Source organism: Archocentrus centrarchus, chromosome 4, assembly GCF_007364275.1.
Source record: "Archocentrus centrarchus isolate MPI-CPG fArcCen1 chromosome 4, fArcCen1, whole genome shotgun sequence".
Classification (NCBI taxonomy): domain Eukaryota; kingdom Metazoa; phylum Chordata; class Actinopteri; order Cichliformes; family Cichlidae; genus Archocentrus; species Archocentrus centrarchus.
The window spans coordinates 26,006,464-26,032,825 of record NC_044349.1 but is presented as its reverse complement, the minus strand read 5'-3'; the positions used below and the strand labels follow the sequence as shown (position 1 = coordinate 26,032,825).

General features: G+C 44.9%; 1 protein-coding gene across 1 annotated transcript in view; it reads right to left on the bottom strand.

Moving 5' to 3' along the window:
* Positions 1-608: 608 nt before the first annotated feature.
* The window catches only part of ncanb (neurocan b), a 126,819-nt gene continuing 101,065 nt past the window's right edge, over positions 609-26,362 (bottom strand). Inside the window, exons 10-14 of the mRNA XM_030727254.1 lie at positions 20,818-20,976; positions 16,418-16,500; positions 16,090-16,234; positions 3,205-3,387; positions 609-803 (exon numbers count right to left, since the gene is read on the bottom strand). Coding sequence (XP_030583114.1) covers positions 667-803; positions 3,205-3,387; positions 16,090-16,234; positions 16,418-16,500; positions 20,818-20,976 — 707 coding nt within the window. The 3' untranslated portion in view covers positions 609-666. The remainder of the gene's footprint in view (positions 804-3,204; positions 3,388-16,089; positions 16,235-16,417; positions 16,501-20,817; positions 20,977-26,362) is intronic.

Sequence of the window (26,362 nt, the reverse complement as noted above, 5' to 3'; positions counted from 1 at the left end):
CAATTAAATCTGTTTGAGAATAACTCAATGTTGCATTAAGTCAAGTACAATGTGTCACCAAAAGCAGCAGAGTCAAGAAATAAACACTGAGTATTTGTAAAAAATAACTATGTGTTCAACAGACAAAAGGCTCAAGTCAACAACACAATGTCTTCCTTGACTCCTCTGATTTTGATACAGCAAATTCAATGATGTCATCCATATTTAGGAACGCTTTAGAATGTTCACTGTGGCTCTCAACGGTTTTTTTTTTTTTTTCAAAAGCAGGTCAGCATAGCCCCATGTTTCAGGTCATCGTTGAGCTCAAAGGGAGAGTAAATGGGTCAAGAAAGAAGGTAGGTAAGAGACAGATAGGGTGTGACTAGAAAGTCAAACTGAGAAAGGAAAGTAAAAAGAGTACAAAGGGATTTCTTATTGTCCTGTTGATGCCTGGCAACACTTTGCCAGGCCTTGGAGTTGACTATGATACAGGCTGACTCAGAGAGCCAGGGGTAGAACTAAGGGCAGGAGAATGCAGTGCAGGAGGAGGGCGGAGGGAGGCGGCTTGGTCAGAGAGTTTTGGGCTGTAATTGTGAAGAAGTGTTTGGGGAAATGGGGACAAAAGGGAGACAGGCAAACTGCAGCTGGCAGAAGAGGAGAAAAGCAAAGGGGATGAAGATTTTTGGTTCAGAAACGGGCGTGGTTGTGACCCTGGCCTCCCTCTCCTCCGTGGTGGCCTCCCTCTCTGTGGCCGTGCCTCTTGTGCTTTCTGCGCTCTCTCCTGCCCTTGTGGTGGTGACGCCGGTAACGGTGAGCTCGCCGGGCTGGAGGAGCAAGCAAAGGGGGAAGAGAGTATTAAAGAAGTATGTCAATATGGAATAAGATAAAAGTGAAGGGTGGAAAACTGATGTAAGAGGGAGATGAGTCACTGGCAAACATCAGAAGTTTTTGAAATCAGGTAAGATGCGAGAGAACGGGGATCAAAAAGCGGGAAGGTCAAAATGTGTAGATGGTTTAACTGTTTCCACCACACTGAGGGAATCTGTTTTATCTCTCATTGAGTAGACTGGGCGCCTTTAGCAAGGGCACAGTGAGCTAGCCACCCACTCACAGCCTCAGTATAAGCTTGTTCCTGGTGTGTACTGCCAAATTAGATTGCTCTGTCCCTTTCTGGGTTTGCCAACAAAGAAATGTCGTCTGCAATGAACGATAACAACATTATAACTCTGGGACATAAAAACAACTCTGTCCAAAGATAAAGAGTCATAAGCAAAGGAATCTTTATCTCTTTGAACAGAAGCTACATTATTTCAGTATTTCATCATTACTGTCACACTGTGAGCAAAGTGAAGTGAAATACAGGGCTCAGTTTTTGAATATTTCATATATATCAACCATTTACATGGTCTATGAAGAAGAGGAAATTGTGGTGAAAAGTTATGACATCAATTCAGTCTATTCCATCGCAGTCAGTGTGAGCAGTTTTAAATGGATAAAAGCAAAGTTTATTTAAAAGAAGATAAAGTATTCAGTGAAAGAAAGTGTCTGCAGTGTCATCACTATCACTATCTCAGAAGCTTGCTCACAGATACAAAATTATTCTGTGCAGATGTTTTACATGTGCAAAAATACAGTACTGTGGAAGTCTAGATCCACCTGTCATTGCTTTATATTTTGCTTCCAAGCAGCCAGACTTTCTTGTAAATTTTTAAAGTGGTCTTGAGCAATAGTTATCTCAGCATTTTGAAGGTTTTTCAAAGTTTCTCTTTGGAAATTGGCCTTTTCAGTCTATTCCTTATACCTAACCATTTTCAGAGGATTGACCTAATTGCAGGGGATTAGGTCTTTAGGCACTTTGTTACTAGCAACCTGTTGCAAATACACATCATCTGCTCCCATTTCTTTAGTTGAATCTATGAAAATGCAAAAGATAAGACAGTTTGAAAGGAATAAAATAGTTTTGTTGTACCAACAAGGTGATTCTCAAAGAACTGTTGGCCAAAAACTTGGCAGATCTTGGCATGATATGGAATATGTCCTTAAAAATCTGAGGAATCTGGACATGTGGAGAACAAAAGAAGACATGACAGGCCTAAAAAATTAAAAAGTAATAGTAAAAAATAGTAAGAAATAGTACAAAAATCCTGCAGACCTGACACAGGACCTGAGTGATACATATTGCCCTTCGGTTGATCCATCTAATGTACTGTTTCCTGAAACTTCATCAGAAATACTCTCAATAAACGGGTGGCTGTCAAGAAGCCATTCTTAAGGAAAGGAAACACAGTTTGGTGGGTAAGGATCTTGTGAACACAGAAAAGTACCCTCAGATTACTATCGGGAAAGGATCTGAGTAGCAATGGATTAATTTTTCAACATGACAATGATCCCAAACACATTGCCAATGCAGGAAAATCATACCTGGATAGAAAAAACACACAATGGAAAACCATCAGTAATGGACTGGCCTCCCTCCAAACTCAACATTATTGAAGCAGTGTGGGATCATCTTCACAGAGAATGGGGGCATCTAACATCCAAAGAAGAGCTTTGTCCTTCAAGAGGCCTGGAGAACTACTCCTAAAGACTGCTTAAAGAAATGAAAAGAAAGCTTGCCTACAAGAGTTTAGATTATATTGAAGAATAAAGGTGGTCATACCAAATATTGAGTTTGAAGCTCATTAGAATTGTACAAATGCTGTTTGTACCTTATATACTGTACTATATTCCCATTTATGTTTGCATGTTTCAGTAAATTGCTGCACCTATTTCCTATTTTCCTGATGTAATATAATGAAATGAGGGGTGGCTTAAGACTTTTGCACAGTACTGTAAATATGAATGGCACAGAATTATAAAGTCTCTTTCTCTTTCTTTTTTTTCTTTACTTTTTTAGCACATGTGTTGTATTGCATGAAGCCTCAACCTGTTGTAAAAATTTGTTTTGAAAAGTCTACAAAAGAAGTAAAAAAAAAAAACAACAAACCCTACCTCGAGCACAAAACACTTCAAAGGACACCCTGCCACTTCTAAGCAAGCCCAGGGGACTAAAGTCTGCAATTATCAATAATGAGAGCAGGGACGGAAAGCCTGAGAAAACACATAGTGACAGCGGCTCCTTGGGGCTGTTAATGTTTGGGGTTCAGTCTTTTGGTGTGCGTGCTAAAAAAAAAACACAAGTCTTCCTGTTTGCCAACCAGTCAAATTCTCTGTGTTAAAACTTACATTTTATGCAGATGATTTTAGGTCGGTCCCACTTGCCGTTAGCACGACACTTAGCAGTGGGCACGTGCCGCTGCAGGAAGCCATCGGCGCACTGGTAGCGCACTACTGAGTGGATGTCATAGTGGGTACGCTTCCGACCAATCAGGAAGGCATTATCCACAGCTGGAGGGGCCCCGCAAAGCACTGTAGAGGCAGAGAAATACAGAATATTAATAAGGCTGGTTAGTTTTGGGTATTTACATTTCCTGCTATGTCATTAGTTTTTATTAATCAAATGAGGTTCCTAAAGGTGACCTATCATTCTTTTCCTTTTTCTGTGATGCAATCAGCTTAAGTTTTCCCTAGAGCAAAAAGCTCAGGCTTCAGACTCCTCTGAATGCTCGGTTTTAGGCTGTTTTTCCACTCTTGGCTCTGGATGATACCAGTGAGAAAAGATATCCTTAATGTGGCCCTCTTAGGCACACAGTTCTGACTGCTATTCAAACCTTCTTTTTAAGCGGGAGGCCAATCAGAAGAAAGTTGCCTTAAAAGGAGGGGAAGGAAATTAAAACATCTTCTTTTATTTATTTATTTTGAACCGTGAAACATACGGAGCCACTCGAGTAAGAGACCAAGAACATGGAGCTGGAACTGACCATAATAAGCCCTCTTTAAGCAGTAATGACTTTAACCTGGATTCACCTCATTAGTTTGCTTCACTTAAACATTTCATCATTCCCATTGGCTTTCACATTCAGATTTTAAGGAAACACACACACACACACACACACACACACACACACACACACACACACACACACACACACACACACACACACACACACACACACACACACACGAAGCATTACTATAACTTGGCTAAAACATCAACTGCTTATGGCCCAAACATCAATCTGTGGATTTAGTGCAGGACAGGGTGTCTGTCCAAGTCTGTCAGTGAGTGAGTGGGCGGCATTCAAAGTAACACAGCATTTTAGACACATAAAAGAGTGCAGGCAGGATCAGAAAATTGTTTACTCAAGCTGTGACAGACAGAGAACTGACACTCCGGTCAGAGACTGACAGGATGGACAAGCCTCAGGGAGGCAGTCACACAACTTCACCATTCTTTTTTTAGGTCTCCCGTTGAGGCGCCATTATCCACTGGTCGGGGGCTCATTTCAGTCCTATCTTCCACCAAAATAATTGGAAGTTTTAGTCATCAGCTTGGATCTCAATTTGATCTATTACGTGACCCACTAAACGAACTAGATAAAACATATAATCAGGCTGCAGTTTGAAACTTTTCCATTTACCACATGGGAAACCTATTATTTTTTCCCTTGTGTTTATCCAACTAGCCATGACGCCTATAATTGATTTGATTTTAATTTTTATGACAACCAATAAAATAAAGTTAATTTTTTCCACTTTTGCCTGGACGATAACAAAAACAACACCCAGCTTATATTATTGCTACTATCAGTTCCCATTATGCCAGCCTGCCTTCACTCCTGTGCTGAAGCCCAGCTTGAGGTCCTTTCAGACAGAAAATAGATGTCATTCACACACTTCAGGGATACAAACCATTCAGGAGAGGACTTGTAAACCAGAAAATGTTTACAGTCCTTAATTCCCTTGTCCTTGTCCTAATACCTCTTAAATTCTTAATAAGGGAGAGCAATGTCATTAACTCTGATGAAGGGTTTAATGTCACATTTACAGTTTAATGCACTGTGGATGGAAGGGGCAATAAGCACTTCCCCCTCACTTGAGACTTGAGTCTTGACACAAATGAAAGGCTAAAAGGTAGTTTTTCATTAGTTGTCACCTATGTACACTGTTGAAGGATTTCTCACAGTGCAGACAGGCTAAGTGAGACGATTCTAAAGTAGGCGTAAAAGAAAATGTCAAAACTCAGAAAAGGGAAATGGAGCCAGAAAAGTTTTTTGTAAGGACTGAAGATGTAGAGGGCTGCTAGTGCGAGGAACAGTTTCTTAGAAAAGACCATCAAAATGAACTATAAAAAACGATAAAACTCTAAAAGCACTTGTTCAGTCTTTTAGGCTGTGTGGCTGTTTGGTAGAAGACTCACTGCTGCTTGCATGATGACGGTGGCTTGTTTTAGAAGTTTCTTTATAGTAACATCCATATTTGAAACATTGTCTGTCATGGCTACAACTAAAATATTCAATATATTTAAATAGATGGATAAACGTCAACCTGATTGGTTGGTCTAACTTACTACTGTATTAAAATATCAACAAATGAAAATGCAGAACACCTTTGATCCTTATAATGAAGTTGAAAAAGCCTAGTAAATATAAATTAGCCTATCAACATTACTCATAGGTGTAAATAATTGATATCTGAAGTAATTTTCGTACTTTAACTTTGCATTTTCATTAAAATAGTGCCATGTTTTAGCTGCATTTTTGAAATTATGAGCTACCATAATGAAAACTGACCTGCTTTGAAGACCACCTTGTGTTCTACCCATGTTTTTGAAAATGAATCCAATTAAAAGTGGCCTTCTTTGATGATAAATAAAATATAAAGACAATTAATAGCTTAAAAAAAGTTAAAATTGGGTAAAAAATAGACTAGTTTTTGACTAAAGTGCAGTTCAATATGAGGCAAATTTCATTTTTATCTTCAGCTGCTTACAGCAACTCTCTGACCTGTAAGCACAACGATGTGCTGGTTGTCTTAAAAAACAGACAAATGTTCAAGTCTCTACTTACCACTGACTTTTTTTTTTTAATATTTGGAGTCCATATAGCTAGGGAGACTCAGGACATGTATATGTGAACATCAGCAAAATTTAGAGGACAAGGTTTCAGGTGATGGACGTAGGCTTTGATACATATTTAAAATGTTTTATTTTTAGTGTATAGGCTTGACATTTGTATAAATGGAGAACATAAAGGCTCACATATTTATTATTATAAATGAAATTTTAACAATAAATGTAAAATAATCATTGTTCATTTCATTTCCATATTCATCTGGGCCAATGTGGCCAAGAGCCACAGGTTCATGACCCCTGTTCTAGGTCAACATTAAAGCTGAGAGGAAGTTATATAGTATATGTGTGCTGTGCAAGTTTCTAGAGCTTTTTTCTTTGCCTTTCTTTCTTTGTTTGGGGTGGGGTGGGGGGTAGTCAGTGAGAGTCATGGGGAGAGCTGCAGACAGCTGCTGGGTTCCTCTGTTGGTTCCTTTATGGCCTCAAAACATCCGCACACCTACTGGCAATCATGTTAAAACAAATCAGAGGGATGTGCAAGTGTGTGTGTGTGTGTGTGTGTGTGTGTGTGTGTGTGTGTGCGCATTCTCTGCACAACACTATGTGAATAAGTCTCACATGGAGATATGTTCAAATTCAGTTTTATTTATTAATAACAAAGTCTGTTTGTGTGAATAGTGACAGCTGCTCAGATCAACTGAAATAATGGTTTTGTTTTGTTGTTTACTAAACAGAAATACACCACAGGTTACAAATTCAAGCCCAAGTCCACTCGGATGTGTAATCTGTGGACTGGGAGAATGCATTCAACTGCGCCCCTCAGGGTGTCCTGTGTGGGGATCCTTTGGTAGCATGGGGTACTGGGCCTGCTGTTGCAGACTATTCAGTCCCTGTACAACCATAACAACAGCTTGGGTTGCACTACTGGCAATAAGTAATGTTTGGACTTCACCAAGACTACCCTTTGCCATTGATTATGTCTATAATTTTTATATAAAGAATTTCTTGGCTTCACCTTTCCAAAGGGTGCAGCGTGTCAGGTTTGGCGGTTGCAGGATCTTTTCTCTGCTTTTTTGCATTTGATGCAGTCCTGTTTGTCATGTCCTGGGCCGGTGGCCCAGTGTTTTATGTTTTCTTGGTATGGTTTCCGTTTTCTCAGGTTGTTTTGTTATCTGTTAGAGTTGCCCTCAGTTATTTCTAGTCCCTCGTGTCTCTCTGTATTCTGTCAGGTTTGCGTCTCTGTTCCCTTGTCATACTTCCTGTTTTATTTTGATATTCATCCAGCCCGTCTGTTGTATTCAGTTTTGCTTCCCTCTGGTCTCGTCTTAGTTATCAGTGTCACCTGTGTTCCCACCTGTTTCCTCTTCCCTCATCAGCCCTTCTGTGTATTTAAGTCCTGCGTTTTCTATGCCTGTTGTCGCGTCGTTGATGTTGTGTGCCCGTGTGTTCCTGTGCTCCCTGTGGTTCCCCTTCGTCTCCCTTCTGAACGGTTTTTGTATTGTTTTTCCCTACATTAATAAACGCCTTTAGTTATGCCCATCTCCGGAGTCCTGCATGTTTGTCCTTCCTCGTCCGTTTCCTCCCCGGTCATGACAGAACGACGCGACCATACTAAAGACCTGGCTAGCTCCGGCTACTTCAACGGCACTCGTCTGGCGCTGGGGGGCCCAGCATTTCAGAACAGTGCCCGTCAGCGTCCTTCATCTGCGGCTCCGCTCACTGGCTTCCCCCTTCCACTGCAGTCGCGGCGGCCACGGAGGAGGGGGAGTTCCCGGCAGCATCGGTGGGGGGCCCCCCCAGACCCGAGCGGTATAACGCCGCGGATATTGTCACCGCGTCATGCGCAAACTACCGTCTCTGACCCCGCTGCTTTTCCCCTCCCTGAGGTGGCAAAGCAGACCATCATTCGGTGGGTGGACTCGTTGGTCTTTGAGCTGCTGTCTGACCCATGCGAGATTGAGCAGAAAGCTATCACAGCCAAACTGCAAGGGCTAGTGTGTGACCATCCTTGGCTGCTGGACTCTCTGCATGGGCTCGTGAAAGACTTTGTCATCACCACCCTTCATCCACAGCCAGCGCCACAGACCTCAGCTGTAGCGCCAGCTCCTCCTCAGTCGCAGTGTTCCCAGTCAGCTGTAGCTCCAGCTCCTCCTCAGTCGCAGTGTTCCCAGTCAGCTGTAGCTCCAGCTCCTCCTCAGTCGCAGTGTTCCCAGTCAGCTGTAGCTCCAGCTCCTCCTCCGTCGCAGTGTTCCCAGTCAGCTGTAGCTCCAGCTCCTCCTCAGTCGCAGTCTCAGACCCCTCAGTTAGCTCCAGCTCCTCCTCAGTCGCAATCTCAGACCCCTCAGTTAGCTCCAGCTCCCTCTGCTCACCCTGCTCCCGCTCCCTTGGCTCCAGCTCCCCCTGCAACCGTACCTGTTCCGCGGGTGGGGGCAGCCGCGGACGGGCTGACCTCTGCACCCGTACCTGTTCCGCGGGTGGGGGCAGCCGCGGACGGGCTGACCTCTGCACCCGTACCTGTTCCGCGGGTGGGGGCAGCCGCGGACGGGCTGACCTCTGCACCCGTACCTGTTCCGCGGGTGGGGGCAGCCGCGGACGGGCTGACCTCTGCACCCGTACCTGTTCCGCGGGTGGGGGCAGCCGCGGACGGGCTGACCTCTGCACCCGTACCTGTTCCGCGGGTGGGGGCAGCCACGGACGGGCTGACCGCTGCACCCGTACCTGTTCCGCGGGTGGGGGCAGCCACGGACGGGCTGACCTCTGCACCCGTACCTGTTCCGCGGGTGGGGGCAGCCACGGACGGGCTGACCTCTGCACCCGTACCTGTTCCGCGGGTGGGGGCAGCCACGGACGGGCTGACCTCTGCACCCGTACCTGTTCCGCGGGTGGGGGCAACCAGGTCCAAGCCTTCGCATCGGTTTTCAGCGTTAGCAGCAGCAGCAGGGTCTCCCTCAGCCTCAGCTCTCCCTAGCTCTCAGTCTGTCTCCACGCAGTCAGCTCTCCCTAGCTCTCAGTCAGTTTCCACGCAGTCAGCTCTCCCTAGCTCTCAGTCAGTTTCCACGCAGTCAGCTCTCCCTAGCTCTCAGTCAGTTTCCACGCAGTCAGCTCTCCCTAGCTCTCAGTCAGTTTCCACGCAGTCAGCTCTCCCTAGCTCTCAGTCAGTTTCCACGCAGTCGGCTCTCTCTAGCTCTCAGTCAGTCTCCACGCAGTCGGCTCTCCCTCAGTCTGCTCCCACGCAGCCAGCAGCTCTCCCTCGCCCTCAGTCAGCTCTAGCTCCAGTCGCTCTCCCTCGCCCTCAGTCAGCTCTAGCTCCAGTCGCTCTTCCTCGACCTCAGGCAGCTCTAGCTCCAGTCGCTCTTCCTCGACCTCAGTCAGCTCTAGCTCCAGTCGCTCTTCCTCGACCTCAGTCAGCTCTAGCTCCAGTCGCTCTTCCTCGACCTCAGTCAGCTCTAGCTCCAGTCGCTCTCCCTCGCCCTCAGTCAGCTCTAGCTCCAGTCGCTCTTCCTTGGTCCCCAGTGTCAGCAGTTTCAGTGCCCTCTCAGTCAGTTCCCTCAGCTCCTGCCCTCTCTAGCTCGCAGCCTGCTCCCACGCAGTCTGCCCTCTCTAGCTCGCAGTCTGCTCTTTCCGTCTCCCGGCCTGCTTCCACGCAGCCAGTCGTCTCCCGGCCTGCTTCCACGCAGCCAGTCGTCTCCCGGCCTGCTTCCACGCAGCCAGTCGTCTCCCGGCCTGCTTCCACGCAGCCAGTCGTCTCCCGGCCTGCTTCCACGCAGCCAGTCGTCTCCCGGCCTGCTTCCACGCAGCCAGTCGTCTCCCGGCCTGCTTCCACGCAGCCAGTCGTCTCCCGGCCTGCTTCCACGCAGCCAGTCGTCTCCCGGCCTGCTTCCACGCAGCCAGTCGTCTCCCGGCCTGCTTCCACGCAGCCAGTCGTCTCCCGGCCTGCTTCCACGCAGCCAGTCGTCTCCCGGCCTGCTTCCACGCAGCCAGTCGTCTCCCGGCCTGCTTCCACGCAGCCAGTCGTCTCCCGGCCTGCTTCCACGCAGCCAGTCGTCTCCCGGCCTGCTTCCACGCACTCAGCTTCCCCAGGGTCAGCTCCCACGCACTCAGCTTCCCCAGGGTCAGCTCCCACGCACTCAGCTTCCCCAGGGTCAGCTCCCACGCACTCAGCTTCCCCAGGGTCAGCTCCCACGCACTCAGCTTCCCCAGGGTCAGCTCCCACGCACTCAGCTTCCCCAGGGTCAGCTCCCACGCACTCAGCTTCCCCAGGGTCAGCTCCCACGCACTCAGCTTCCCCAGGGTCAGCTCCCACGCACTCAGCTTCCCCAGGGTCAGCTCCCACGCACTCAGCTTCCCCAGGGTCAGCTCCCACGCACTCAGCTTCCCCAGGGTCAGCTCCCACGCACTCAGCTTCCCCAGGGTCAGCTCCCACGCACTCAGCTTCTTTGTCTCAGCCCCGGTCTCTCCCGTCGACTGCTGTTGAGTCTCTGGCCTCTGAGTCAGAGTCCCAGTTAACTCCCATGTCGCCATCATCCTCACCATCAGACTCACCCGCACTATGCCTTGCAAAGCAGCCCCAGCCTGCGCATCCTGTGTTCGAGCATCCGGAGAGTCCTGCTCAGTCCGCGCCGCCAGAGTCCTCAGAGGGTCCCGCTCAGTCCGAGCCGATGGGGGTCTCCGCTCAGTCCGAGCGCTCCGCGCCAGAGGGTCCCGCTCAGTCCGAGCCGATGGGGGTCTCCGCTCAGTCCGAGCGCTCCGCGCCAGAGGGTCCCGCTCAGTCCGAGCCGATGGGGGTCTCCGCTCAGTCCGAGCCGATGGGGGTCTCCGCTCAGTCCGAGCGCTCCGCGCCAGAGGGTCCCGCTCAGTCCGAGCCGATGGGGGTCTCCGCTCAGTCCGAGCGCTCCGCGCCAGAGGGTCCCGCTCAGTCCGAGCCGATGGGGGTCTCCGCTCAGTCCGAGCCAGGGGGTCCCGCTCAGTCCGAGCCGATGGGGGTCTCCGCTCAGTCCGAGCGCTCCGCGCCAGAGGGTCCCGCTCAGTCCGAGCCGATGGGGGTCTCCGCTCAGTCCGAGCGCTCCGCGCCAGAGGGTCCCGCTCAGTCCGAGCCGATGGGGGTCTCCGCTCAGTCCGAGCCAGGGGGTCCCGCTCAGTCCGAGCCGATGGGGGTCTCCGCTCAGTCCGAGCCAGGGGGTCCCGCTCAGTCCGAGCACTCCGAGCCAGGGGGTCCCGCTCAGTCCGAGTGCTCCACGTCACCCGAGGGTTCCCCACCAGAGCCCGGGGTCGCCCTTCTCCGCCGCCGCATGCCCCGCGGTCGGCCTCCAGTGTCTGCTCCCCGTCGCCGCCGCCGCATGCCCCGCGGTCGGCCTCCAGTGACTCTTCCTCGTCGCCGCCGCCGCCGCCGGGAGCGCGGTCGGCCTCCAGTGACTCTTCCTCGTCGCCGCCGCCGCTGGGAGCGCGGTCGGCCTCCAGTGACTCTTCCTCGTCGCCGCCGCCGCTGGGAGCGCGGTCGGCCTCCAGTGACTCTTCCTCGTCGCCGCCGCCGCTGGGTGCGCGGTCGGCCTCCAGTGACTCTTCCTCGTCGCCGCCGCCGCTGGGAGCGCGGTCGGCCTCCAGTGACTCCTCCTCGTCGTCGCCGCCGCCGCTGGGAGCGCGGTTGGCCTCCCTCGTTGGGATTTTGCTTTGTGGCCCCTTGGCCTCTGTGGCCTCCTGAACTATGTTTTCTGTTTTGGGCCTTCCCCTGAACTCTTCTGACCTGTTTTTGGATTCCTGTGTTTTGTTTTGGTTTTCCCATGGACTCCCCTGCACTTTGTACTGTTTTTGGCCTGCCTTGTTGTTTTTTGTTTTGTCCCCTGTGTTTTGGTTTTGTCCCTGGGCCTTCTTCCTTGTTGCTCCCTGCCTGGTTTTTGTTTTTTTGTTTCGGGCCCTCCTTCCTGGTCCCCCGCCTCCCGCCCTGGTCTGGTTTTGTTTTCTTGTTTTGGCCGTCAGGAGCCGGCCTTTGGGGGGGGGTACTGTCATGTCCTGGGCCGGTGGCCCAGTGTTTTATGTTTTCTTGGTATGGTTTCCGTTTTCTCAGGTTGTTTTGTTATCTGTTAGAGTTGCCCTCAGTTATTTCTAGTCCCTCGTGTCTCTCTGTATTCTGTCAGGTTTGCGTCTCTGTTCCCTTGTCATACTTCCTGTTTTATTTTGATATTCATCCAGCCCGTCTGTTGTATTCAGTTTTGCTTCCCTCTGGTCTCGTCTTAGTTATCAGTGTCACCTGTGTTCCCACCTGTTTCCTCTTCCCTCATCAGCCCTTCTGTGTATTTAAGTCCTGCGTTTTCTATGCCTGTTGTCGCGTCGTTGATGTTGTGTGCCCGTGTGTTCCTGTGCTCCCTGTGGTTCCCCTTCGTCTCCCTTCTGAACGGTTTTTGTATTGTTTTTCCCTACATTAATAAACGCCTTTAGTTATGCCCATCTCCGGAGTCCTGCATGTTTGTCCTTCCTCGTCCGTTTCCTCCCCGGTCATGACACTGTTGGCTTAATTGAACAATGATATCCAGCTTGCACTGCAGAATTTGAAGAAAGCCGAGCAAAAAATGTTGATTTACTATGCAATCTACATTCCTACCCTTGCCTATGGCCACAAGCTCTGGGTAGTGATTAAAAGAATGAGACTGTGGATGCACACAGTGAAAATTAGCCTGCTCCAAAAAGTGTCTGGGAGGAGGTCAAGGGATAGGGAGGTCTGGGTATCTCTGCTTACCTCTCCATTTTCTTTTTTCCATTCTGTACTTTTACTGTACAGAATGGAACAGTCTGTGCATCCCAAGCATACAGGCATTAAGAAGTAAACTTTTATTTAAATCAAAGGAAACTAACAGGCTGTAAAAATGTAGCTTATGGCTTTGTCCTGCTAAGCAGTGTAGCATGATCAGACAGCATTTCCTTGGAGGGCTGCTTGCGGGTCTTGGCCTTCTGTGTTTCTGCAGGCATTTCCCTGTTGAGACTCTGTGGGGAGTTTGGGGGAGGTTTGAGCCTGCTCAGGTGGGGTTGGAGAAGAGGGATGTCATTTTCTTCTTACCTTTCCTTTTCTCTGTGACTGGCCAGATTCATCATCAGAGCTAACAAGTGAATCAAAACAAACGTTATTACACAGGAACTGTGTGCCGTTTTTCAGCGTAACAAATACATATCCATTCTTCATATCTGTCCTTCACAACTACATTGTGATCCACTTTCAGCTATTTGAAAGGCTGGTAGAACTCTCACTCAATTACAAGCTGATAAAGCAAATAGAAAAAACGTTTCCCTCTTTTAAAATACATTTCAGAAATAGCAGCTTTGTGTGTATCACACAGAGGCTGTATTGCACACCAATGGACACATGAACTGCTGAAGGCACTGACATCAACCTATTATTTCCCAAAGTGCTCTGTCTGCTGAGTATGTCATGCAAAATTAGATTTACTCCCTCTGTACGTAAGCCATCAAAAAAGGTGGAATCATTTCATAATACTTACATGTCTTGTAGGTAAATTTCTTCTTATCTTGCTGGAAGAGCTCAGAGGCACTACGTGATGTTCATGTCACTATAATCCAGATGTAAATGTTAAACTCTGTGTTGCTTTTTTCCATTTTTTTCTTTATCTCTTACTTGGGTAATGTTAATCCTCTAATAAAATATCAAATCTGAATGTTGAAACAACTTCAATCAATATATATATAGATATATATTATTCATGGGAGCATTTATATTTTTTATGCAGAGATTTCAAATGAGAGTGGGCAAAATCACATTTAACATTCAGTTCAGACATATGTGAATGGTGTGCACAATTAATGATAAGAGTCCCCTCCACTGTCTCATAAGATGACTGTCTCAGCTCTTTTCAGTTAAATAAAAGAAATCATCACCATCTGTACGACACGCCACCCCAACTGACCCCCCCCAGGCATCTGATCAAGAAACCCGATGGACTCGTGATGAGAAGACAATCAGAGCTGTGGTAATTAGAAACGAGTCTCAGCGTGGAGCTGAGAACTCCACTGATATGATCAGACAGTACATGGGGGTTACTTGAGTGAGTGAGAAAGAGGATGACAGGGAAGCAGGGAGAAGATGAAAAGATGCTGGTGATTGTAAGTGACTGATTAAGGTCAGAGGTGGGCTGTATGCCTGGGACTTGTGACAGTGTGCAGCAGAGGTGCTGCAACACCTTGCTCACAAGGGAAATAGCTCTCCTTTGATGCACGAGTATAGCAGGGGCCCATTCTCTATGTTTCTTAAAAAGGTCCACGATCAACTGGCTGATCCGAGATCCGCTGACCCCGTTTTCCAAAAAAAAACAAACAAAACCCACATGAGCATTTGAAAAGAACAGCTCGATTCAATCACCGGAGAAGACTTCACACTCCCACGGTCATTTTGTGTTTATATATCAATACTGGAACCTATAATCAGCAACTCCATGATTGGAGGAAAGATGATGGGGGAACAGTGCGAAGGGTGATTTGCGCTGAAAATCACAGAGCAGAAAAAGGATGGGCGGCAAAAAGTGGTTGATACATTAAACGTTTAAAGAAGCCATCCTCTTATTGAAATTAATATTGTTTTCACAATTTCTGCTACAGCAAAACAAACTGTTAAACCAGGAACAAAACAAAATCTAAGAGAGCCAGCATCAGAAGACTTTATGAGAGTAAGAGAATCAGTAAGAGAAATGGAATTTCAACAGAAAGCAATAAAATCTGACAAAGGTGAGTTCTTTTTAACTGCTGCAACCTTTGTGATAACCTTTGTTCTCACTTATGCACTTTATTAATTTATTACTTAACATTTCAAACAAATGCTATGTAACCAGGAAAAAAAATAGTATCTGTTATTTTAAGGCAAATAGAAAGGCTACAAAAGTGAAAAAAGGTGGAAAATCAGCTGGACCAGTAAAACCCTATCTAAAGCTCTGTCTATCCATCAAAGCACATGCAGTCATAGTATCAAAGAGGGGAGACCCAAAAACCTGGTAATAGGCAGTCAGGCAGTAGATGGGTGAGGTGACAGGATTTAACAGAAGCAGGCAGGGAAAGAAAAAGGTGGCGGGAGAATCCAGGTGTAATTGGGCAAAAAGTTAAAGTCTAAAGAATAAACAAGGAAAAATAAAAAAAAAGAAACACAAGGACGTGAGAAATGAGAAGAACCATCTGATACTTAAGCTTCTAACAGAGATGACCTGAAAAATGACCTTACATTAAATTATTTTAAAAAAATCTTATATTTACAAGAATGCTTTTAATGGTGCAACAAGTCAGTTTAGCAGTAAATCAAATGTGATTAAATAAAGTAAAATTAACGAGCCACCTTTACACTTGCTTAAAGCAAAGCGTGTGTGCCGCCTCTGACAGGCTCTCAGAAGAACATGTAGAGGCCTGAGTCATGCATTTAGATGGGGCTGCTGCAACTGGGGACATGAAGAGGAGGTGGGAGCGTACACAGTTTGCTCACCTCTTTTTGCTGAATTTAAAGTTCCTGGACATACAGCAGAAACTAACTGCTGCCTCAATATGTGTTTCAAGTTACTAAAACAGTACACGGGGCAGAGAAAATTGTCACGATGTGAGCAGTATGTCAAAAACTTGTTAAAGTTGATGCTGGAGGATGACAGGACATCAGAAAGAGAAGGCTTGTAAGAAGCAAGCAGTGTGACTCCAAAGTATGTGGAGTGACTGAAGAAACTTGGTGCTAATCTCTTGTACTGCATGGAGATGTGTGCAGTGTAAAGCATGACACCGGCAGGATATTCAAAATCACCTGAAGGTACGTGCGCTGTCAGTCTCTGTGCTTTGACAGAAACAGCGTGCAGCATTTTTGAGCTGCTTTACGGAAAAAACACAGTCTCAAGAACTTTTCAACACCTTTCTATCTTGTGATTCTATTTTAAAGACCATACAGGATTTTAAAATAAAGAACTGACAGCAAAGCCAGGTGAGCTGTACATCCTCATTCTGTCTCTGCCTTTTTCAGTCCGATCCCTCGCCGGCTCACTCTTCAAATCTGACACCTCTCACTCCTTGCAGCCTCTTTCTCTTTTTCCAGTTTGCATCTTTCTGCTCTCTTCCTCCTTTCCTCTTTTTTCTGTCATCTTAATCAACTGCTGGAGCTACAGAAAGCTCCTCTCCATCCACTCTGTTGTTCTTACCTGTTCCCTTCTTGCAGACATAGGGCAGATTGTAGTTGCAGGGCACGTCATTCCATTTGCCATTCTCATGAGCAATCATCACCACGCAGTCTTCTCCTCCAGCAAAGAAGTTGTCTGGCTGGTTTTCACGCCAGTTCTCATATTGCTGCACACATACACAAACAGACAATTTATAAAAATATTTTGTTGGGATCATGACTGAAAAACTGTGGTTGTTTCTAGCTGCAACAATGAGCACATCCAAATTTATTCGGCATCTCCAGGGCCTTAAACTACACTGGGATCAACAGCTGACTACAAAGCAAAACAAAAACAGTCGGATCCTCACCAGGTCCATCTTGTCGGTCCACTGAAAATCATCTTCCACTGTCCGATCATTTAGTCCAATCCAGGTGTTGTCATGGCTCAGACCTGATTAAGAGGTAACCCACAGAATTTATTAATACAGGAAAAAGGCAGTAGAGCTGTACATACTACATACATAGTACAAACAACTATAAATAAACAGTCAAACATATACTGGGCAACTCAAGGTATTTTTTCCACAATCACACATTATTAATGCAATATACTGCAAACAAATAGCTATGAATGAATTCTTGTTCTACATTTACTGTATCTGTAGCAAAGGGCCGACCCTAGATCAGCCTTTTTGATGGCCCCGGAATCCAGCCAATGAGGGGGCGCTGGGCCTCGCAGCAGTGTGAGAGCTGTAACCTTGTTGGGAGGGGAAATAGAGGGTCTGGAGAGTGATTTGTGATTGGTTTGTTTGGACCTTTGTATTTCATTGGTAGTGTTTGTGGTTTGAATTTAATCCCTGTGTGTGTTCAATAATAAGTATTTGTACTACTTCTCTGTGTAGCTTCAGTAAGTATTTTGCATTTGTAATTAGCTAATAAACGCGTGATCTTGGCCGCATTTTTACAGCGAGTGAAATGTAGTTTGTGTAATGGCAGACGTAGCTGCCCCCATAGATATTACAAAGCCTGCGAATGTTTGTATGTTTGTCAGTGCTCTTATTATAATTTCTATGTGCCTTGGCTTGTTGTAATGTACCGAGATGACCTTGTTATTACATCTGTCACAGTTAGATGTATGGAGGCTAAAGCCGTTAACTGCACTCAGTAATGACTATGCTAACCATGACTAGGCTGGAGTTGTGCTACATGGTAAGTTTGTATGTGTGGGCTTATGTCTAGTGAAGTGATGTGAACTTATACCAGTCCGTGGCTAGTTATACTTCTTGTACTTCTGTTTCTTTCAGAATCAGACCCACACACACAGCCCACATTATCCAGCTGTATCATCACATTAATTCTTCAATAAATCTTCACTGAGAAATATTTTGGACTGTGCATTCTGATCGATGCCCCTTAGGTCACATCTTCAGATGAACTCAGTGAATGTCCACCAGAACAGTATCAGAACATTGTACACACTCAATACGCCCCCACCCCCCCTTAAAAACATCTATCAAAGAGAACCCCAGTCTATTTGCACAGTTTTCTGATGGTAGGGATTATGAGCCTGTGCTACATCACAGATCCTGATTGACACTGAGGAGGTTTATAGTGGAAAGCAGACCACTTTGTTGTGTGGAGCAAAAAAATAAATAAATAAATAAATTAAATAGCTAATCGCCAGTGCAGATGATCCACCACCTAAAGAAAAGAGGAAAAAGGTATTGCAAAAACTACCTGTCATATGGCAGTCTGAGTAGATTACCTGCTGGAGAAAGTTGGCCCCTGCTTACATCGTACCAAATAAACTGAATCTGAACTAGAGGCAACAAGACTGTTCATTGGACAGAGTGAAAGTGTCTGATGAGGTGATGAAGGAAAGCCATATGCTTATTGTGTCGTGACACTCTTTCCTAAACAAAAAACAAAACAAACATAAGCTGTCCAGATGGTATGATGTGGTGTGCTATGTTCAGATGTTGCAAATGGGAAGTCAAAAGTGCTTTGGTCTGACATTACAATCAAAAGAAGAACTGATGTGTTAGATAACACATCAGTTCTTTGGCTGTTTTGTGCTGATATAATTACAGGTGTTCCTTGAAAATTTGGCTCTTCCTCTGCTGTGCCCTGGGCATAAGGTGTTTGAAGATCAGTGGCCAGAGGAATCTCAGAAAGAGAGAAGAAAACTTCTATAGAAAGACTTTGCAATATTGCGCTATGGACTGTATCCCCTTTGATGCATTAGAAATATGTATTTTCAGGCCTGTGTGGGAGGGACTTAGTTTAAATGCCTATGAGATCACGCTGTAGTAAGGGTCAGGCTCCAAATGCTGCTGCTGCTTTGTGAAATGATGCATGTTCTCTTTATTTCCACACTCCCCGCTGGTAACAGTTCTACTGTTATAAAGAAATAAACCTCTCATCACACAATCATGTTGACCCTCGCAAGCTTCACTAAGGTCCTCCAGAGTAAGCAGCAAAACAACTGTTTCACGAGCTTAGCAGTACTACACTTTTGCTAGTCAACTGACCTTTGGTGTAAAAGCAGAGGAGTGCTTTTTAGTATTACACAGGGTACTGTTATTCTTCTTTCACACATGAAGCCTGACAGTCCTGGAGCTGGCTGACCTCAGTTGAATGATGAACATTAATATAGATGTACTGCTTCTGTCTGTGGTATCGTGGTGATGAGATTTTTGTTTGTGTGAAACGATATTTCCCTAATGGTGTTTTGGGTTAATCTCATTTATGTGTGCGGGGGTGTCTATGTGCGCATTAGTCCAGCCACGTGCATGTGCTTGCACATACTGTATGTAATGGAATTTCAATCATGGTGTATCTGATTAACATCATTACCAGGCCCATTAATCTTCCTAATGGCTCTGATCCATTTATTGCAGGGGTGGAGACGTCCGTTTTCGAGGCAATTAAACACACTTTTTGGTAACTGTGAGCAAGTAGGAAAAAGATCAGTGCAAGGTGGATGGCACTGTCCTTTCTTGGCATCTGCTAGTGACAGGCAGTTGATCCAGAATAGCTTGCTGCTGGTGATCAGGCCTTATTACAACACAAGTGACTGTGGAGCTCTGCCAGAGGGCAAGAAGTTAGGAATGAAGAGATGAAGGTTTATGAGGCACCAAAGAAAAACTGAATGGATATTAGCATGGTAATGCTGACTGGCACTAATAAACTGCTCGCTGAGGCCAAATATTTAGGTCCACAATGAACATGAGTGGAAGACCCCAGAACCTCACATTAAACCACAAGCACAGCAATATTCAGCTCTTCAATTGTGTGTCCAAAATTCAAATAGTATTTGCAATTAATTCAGGACCAAAGAAAGGACAGCAAACAGCAAAAGCACATACTTAAAACAACCACAACGAGACATCTGTGGCTCTCTGTAGATATTACAAATACATAGTGTGATCATGAAGTCTTTAGCTTGCTCCCTGGAAGTCCCGTTCTGACTACCTGTACCTGTGGGTCTGTGTTGTGTGCTGGATGACCTCCTGAGCATTAAAAAAGTGACCTTTTGACTTGAACTTAATTTGGGGATGTAGACTATGTGGCATGGAGCAAAATCTGGTAAGTAATGGTGTACACCACAATACAGGTCGTTTCTGCCTAATCTCCTCCTTCACACTCCTCATTACGTTAAAGCAGATCTTAGTCTTGACAGTCTGCAGTGGACAGCCTCATGAATGTCTGTGCCCACACCTTTCTGTGCTCTGTGTCAAAACTTTGACTGCTACTGTATAGAGATGTGAAATAGAAAGCGGAGCTGGTTTCACAGTAAATATATATCTGAGGGTACTCTCTAATACTTAAGTCTCACATGCCATGAAACACGGGAATCCTCGCTTGGATAATGTAATCATATTATGTTCATGTTACCACAAGTAGAGGAGTTTAAACATTTCGAGGTCTTGTTCACAAGTGAGTGGGGAGTGGAGTGGGAGATTGTCATGTGATATGCTGTGGTGAGGAGAGAGCTAAGTGTAAAAACGAAGCTATTGGTTTACCAGTCAATCTATATTCCTACCCTTATGTATGGCCCTGAGCTCTGGTTAGTGACCAAAGAATAGGATTGCAGATACAAGTGGTGGAAATGAGCTTAATCTAAATGGTTTGGGATCAGTCTTTTAGAGACAGGATGAGGAGCTCTGTCATTTGGGAGGGGATCAGAGTTGAGCTGCTACTCCCCTGCATCAAAAGGAGTTAGTTGAGGTGGTTCGGACCTCTGAATAGGATGCCTCCTGGGCACCTTCTAGGTGCCTCCTAGCTGAAGTGTTTCTGTTATGTTCTACTGGGAGGAGGCCCAGGGCAAACCGGAGAAATTGCATCTCTTGGCTTACTTGGAAACACCTCAGTGCCCCCTTGAAAGAACTGAAGGAGATGGTCAGGGAGAGGGAGGTCTTGGCATCTATACCGCTGTGACCCAGCCCCTGATAGTGGAAATAAATGGATGGATGTTATAGATGGATGTTCATATTAGTCCAACTCTTGGTAAATCATAAATTTGAGCTCCTAGAACAACTTTGCCAAAGCTGCTGGAGTCTCATTAACTGAGGTTTCAACTCAGAGATTTTATGTCCACCTAACTTTGGACATACTCTAGTTAACTGTCATCTAGCATTGCAGAAAAGTAGCAGGACTTATTGCCCCTCGAATGTCCAACTTTATCTTTCTAACTTTAGTTTTTCTGATCAGAAAAAGCTGCACTGTCTGTGCCAAATCTGCGACTGTCCCGTTTCTCCTCACTCACCTCTGATGAAGTTCTGCTCAGCCACACTGTGGATGCTGGCCAGGTGGCCATTGTGCTCCCTGCAGTCCTTCTCAGCATCCTCCCAGGTGTGCCTGCGGGTGAAGTATCTGTAGCAGTGGCCATGAAACTTCCTCCATGTGTGCTCGCAGCCCTCGGTGTCTGCAGGCGTATAAGGGCATTGTGAAAGAGAAGGGGAGGTAATTGAAAAAGACAGTTATTAGTCAATTTAAAATCCACATGGGAAGACAAGGGAGTTTTTGTTTTAATTGTTAAACACCCACACTGCAGTGCACAGGAAAGAGGTAGGAGGATTTGGAATTAAATAGAGGGAAACCATTATTAATTTGGTGTTTATGTTTGCATCCACACATAGCGTGTTTCTGTTTTGCAGCAAATAACACCCCCACCCCCATGTTGCTGTCCGTGCCCTTTGTGACACTCGTTCCCTCCATTTCTTCCTCTGTTGGTGTCTTCTCTTTGATTTGACTTGGACTTTTCATCTACAGCAGAGGCAAGTCACTGGTGAGACAGCTTAGTCCAGTGAAAGGCCGTTTTAATCTATTCAAATGACAACAATCCTTAGAAATTGCTTCCAGTATGCAGTGCCTGCTTGGTAATTAAGCCCTGTCACAGTCCTGTCAGCACAGTGTCCCTCCCTCTTATCCCCACTCCCCCAACCCTTCTTTCTCCTCTCCCTTCATCTTTCTCATCTATTCTCTCATCATCTCTCTGGGGGTTAGCTGTGTAACTGAGTTTTAATGTGATGTGTGTTTGGCTTTTCATTTTATGCTTTGGACTGTGCATGGGTGCACAGATATAAGTGTGTGCATATGTGTATATGAATATGTGTGTATATGTTTAAATGTTTGTATGGTTGATGTTTTTTAGGCTCGAGCTGTCAGTTGAGCCATCTCCAGTTCCCCCCCCCCATCCTCAGCATCTCTTCTGCCCCTTCCCTCTTCATTGGGATCAGGGAAATGGCCTCAGCTTCTCCCCCAGCAAATGTGAAGCGACACCAGTAAATTGGCCAGTGCAAATTGGGCCGTATGGGGCCCTGCTTAGTATGCAGAGAGATGCAGTCTTGGCCGTGGAAGGAAGAGGGAGAGCAGAGGAGAAGACAAGAGGAAAGGAGTCCGTAATGAAAGCTTTTCTATACAGGAATATTAAAGAAGGGCTTTGAAACCTTTGCCCGTTATACTGTTAAGCTCTCCTCCTTTCAGAGTATTCAGGGACATTGAGGGACTATGCTGTGAAGTGCAATGACGCAAGTTCACAAAATGCACTGCACTGGGTCACTGTAACACCACCTACTCAGGTAAAGCTACATTTCATTTCTGAACGTGAAGTTTGGAGAAACTCTACTTTAATGAATATAAATTTGCTAACTTATGAAATAAATAACCACTTTCGCTTTTGCTGCTTAATGGGTTAGCTGACTCAGAAGATGACAAGTATCTCTACTGAGAGTGTTAGAGTGACAAACGTACTGACAGTCAACAGTGATGAGCAATGTATAAAAAAGCCGCACAATGTGCAAACCCCCACAGTGTACTCAACATGCTATAAACAAGTTACAAGTTATTTGTACTTAAGGCTTAGAAGATCATTTCTTTGTCATGTCTCACACAATAAAAACATAAATCAGAGAATTGTCATGTTAAAAATCAGCCACAGATGACTACATGCCAGCTGAATACATGTGCACGTGGGAACAGAAAGAGATGCAGAGAAATGATTAACGAATATAACAATGTTTGCATACAGTATGTCAGTGAAATCGACAGTGTCTGTCCAGTTATCTCACTCATTAAAGCCCCGGCGGCACTCTCCACTATTTGAAATTCAACATACATCCACCGGTCTGGTTGACATGCATTCATTCAACCCCTTACAGCAGGTCTGGAGAAAATGGGGTCCTACATAAACAAGAACTGTGCCCTCTAATATGAGCCACAGTTACAGAAGGGCAGATACACATCTGCGCTGTCGACAAATATGTTTTCATTGGACTGAGTATTAAAAGGCGTCAGATACCAAAAGCTGCCACCAAATGTCAGGTTCATCATCTTGTGTTTACTTACTGTGTGAGATCAGATAGTTAAATAATATTAAATAAAGCATGTGGTCAGTTTTTAAGCATTTCATACTGGCGAGGCTGCTGTTTTTAAATGTTCATCATTTGAAAAAGCTGACCTACTTTGTTCTTATTTCAAAGTCTAATATCTTGGTTACGGCAATTATGACAAAAACATCCAAAATCTTGTCACATCTAAGCACGCATGGATTTAAAAACTGGGCAGGATGACTAACGCCTCACTCGCAGCAGATTATCTTTAAGGAAGAGTGAGTGAAGGAAGAGAGATTTGTGCGTCCACAAAAGAGAAGCCCTAGCACTTCCTTATATGTGAAGTGAGGTTTAAAGTGTCAGTTGTTTGACATGAATCCATTTAATTAACATAAAACAAAAAAAAAAAAAATATATATATATATATATATATAAATTTGTATCACAAAAAGTACAGCAGTTCAGTGTTTTGCATGAGTACTTGTACTTCACCTTTAATACATGCATGTTGGATTACTATAACTGAGACAGTTGATGATTTATCCTCTATTTTAGGTAAGAATGGTCGCCTTGGCCTGCCTATACAACAGCTTTTAGTAACTATTCATGGGTTTTACCTTCACCATCTTCAAACTCAACCTTGATCTTCTTCTTTTTCAAATGCACAACTTTAAAGATTTGTGACTGGTATGACAGTACTGGATTGATTCCATTTGTCCACAGAAAGATACGGTATATTGCCAAAAGTATTCACTCACCCATCCAGATCATTGAATTCAGGCCTTCCAATCACTTCCATGGCCACAGGTGTATAAAATCAAGCACCTAGGCATGCAGACTGCTTCTACAAACATTTGTGAAAGAATCGGTCACTCTCAGGAGCTCAGTGAATTCCAGCATGGTCAGCCCCTTAGTTCCAGTGAAAGGAACTCTTAATGTTTCAGCATACCAAGACGTTTTGGACAATTTCAAGCTCCCAACTATGTGGGAAGAGTTTGGCCCCTTGCCCCTTGCTGACTGAACACCAGTGCTTAAAGCAAGGCCCATAAAGCCATGGATAAGTGAGTTTGGTGTGGAAGAAGTTGACTGGCCTGCACAGAGTCCTGACCTCAATCCGATAGAACACCTTTGGGATGAAAGACTGTGAGCCAGGCCTTCTCATCCAATATCAGTGTTTGTCCTCACAAATGGTCAAAAATTCCCATAAACACACTGCTAAACCTTGCAGAAAGCCTTCCCAAAAGAGTTGAATCTGTTATAGCTACGAAGGGTGGGCCAACATTATATTAAAATATTAAACCCTATGGATTAAGAATGCGACGAGTGTGAAGGCAGACGAGCCAATACTTTTGGCAATATGGTGTACATACACACCTGCAAAAGTACACAAACCACAAGAAAAAGGCCTATAGTATCTCTTGAACTTCAGTTTAAATAATCAGTGAGACTATTTTCCTCATTATCTCGATTTTTATTTGATCTAGCACTGTCTCCTGGGCAGTGGTATAAGATGCACTCAGATTTTAATACTATGTTGTAAACGAAGCAAATGTGGAGTATTGCTTCATTTCTTTGCCTCCTCAAATGTCTCTGTGTAGTCTGGGGAATTAATCTGCTGACCTCAAAACGCGCTAATGACATGAAACCCAATTAGCCATTTTAACAGCTTCAGCCTCCTCTGGGCAGCTCAATGGCTCTCTGGTCTGGCCCTTTGCTTCAGAACAAGATGGGCCTGGGTTTAACATCACATTTGGACTTGTGTGAATGTGTTGCTCATTTTAGAATAAATTTCCTTTCACAGTGAGGGGACTCAGTGCTAATAATGCCGTATCTGTCCTTTGTAGTTTGACTCTGAAGAGTATTTGTGTCATGATGTGTGGTGGTGGAAATGTGAACCCAAATGCAGCTTAGGAGAGTTGAGTGGATTAAACAAAAACTGACCTTTATTGTACACTTCACAGGAGTCCCACAGAAAACAAAGTCCATTAAACCAAACTGAAGGTTAATACTGGGATACTTTTAGGCAGACAACAGACACTGCAACACATGTACACTAAGGCCTTAAATACACAGGCGACTAATTAGGAACAAACAGGTGAGCAGAATTAACCTAACAAGACAGAGGGGAAGCAAAACTATACACAATGCACAGAAGACAAAAGGCTAGCAAAATAAATCAGGAAGTAACTAAACACCAGAGAGAGATGGAGACTTGACAAGACACAGGGGAGGTAGGATAAAAGACAAAGAATTGGATATAAATGTGACCAAGAGCAGAACCCGGATAACTAAAACTAAGCAAGCCTGACAAACATAAATACTAAATGCAAACAAAAATCTCAAAAGCAAAGGACTAAACACAGAGGCATCTTGAACTAAATAAGGAATTAGAAAACTAGAGATTAATGAAAATGACAAAAGTTGAACCATACTCAAAAACTGGAACTAATAACACGCCAAACATTAAAGAACATGAATTCAAAACACAAGACGGTGGGTCAAAGACCCAGGACCATGAGAATGTGTCTTTTATGGTTTGACTTTTTAATAAAAAAGAGCTTATCTTATTTCAGTAAAGGTGTTTTTTTTTCTAAAGAAGCCTCTCACATGTAAGCTCAGCTGACATAAGAAACACTACTTAAACTAAAAATATAACTTCCTTGGTATTATTAAGAAAGAATCTAATGGCTTTTGCTTTGGAGACATCTTTAAGCCCTTGAGAAGAGAAATGTTAACAATCACTGAAGATTGCAACAAAGAGCACAGGCAAAAAGATAAAGGTGGCAGAAAGGAAGTCCATTAACAGCACTCTTCTTGTTACAGAGTATAATAAATAAAAAAAAGAAAGAAAGAAAAAGAACCCAACATTAGCTGGTAGAAGCAAAAATAACTTGTTGATTTGCATGGACCAAATGAAAGCGTTCATAAATCTGTCTGTATATAAAACTAGCTCTGTGTCTTTTACTTTCATTCAAAATAAGGATGACTAATGTGGTAGTTTTTTTCGCAACTCATGAAAAAGTTTCATTAAGTATTATGAAGCTCACTGAACTCCTTTGAGATCATACTGAAAAAAACAAATAAAAAAAAAGCCCCAGCAAAATGCCCCAGACAAACATTTGTCTTTAATTCTTGGTTGCCTAAGCCTGCATGTTTATTAGTGATAGGATGCTAATAGCCTTTTTGCTTCCATTTGTTTGGCTTAATACATGCTTAAATAATCTTCAAAAGAAAAAGAACAGACTGTTCGACCAACAGAAGTCCTGCGTGGAAAAACACTGCTTTTTCATTTGTTTGGATGTGGCTATTCTGTTGATGCAGCACGCCTGGGCTCCAGCCAAACAACACAGCTGAATAAGTTGAACCTGGCTCAACTTTTTCTGCAGTGCAGCTCAGTATCATCTATAACCGGCCAAATCCATGCAGGTGCACGTCCCAGGTGGATTACTTTGTAACTATATCTATATTACTTACTATGTG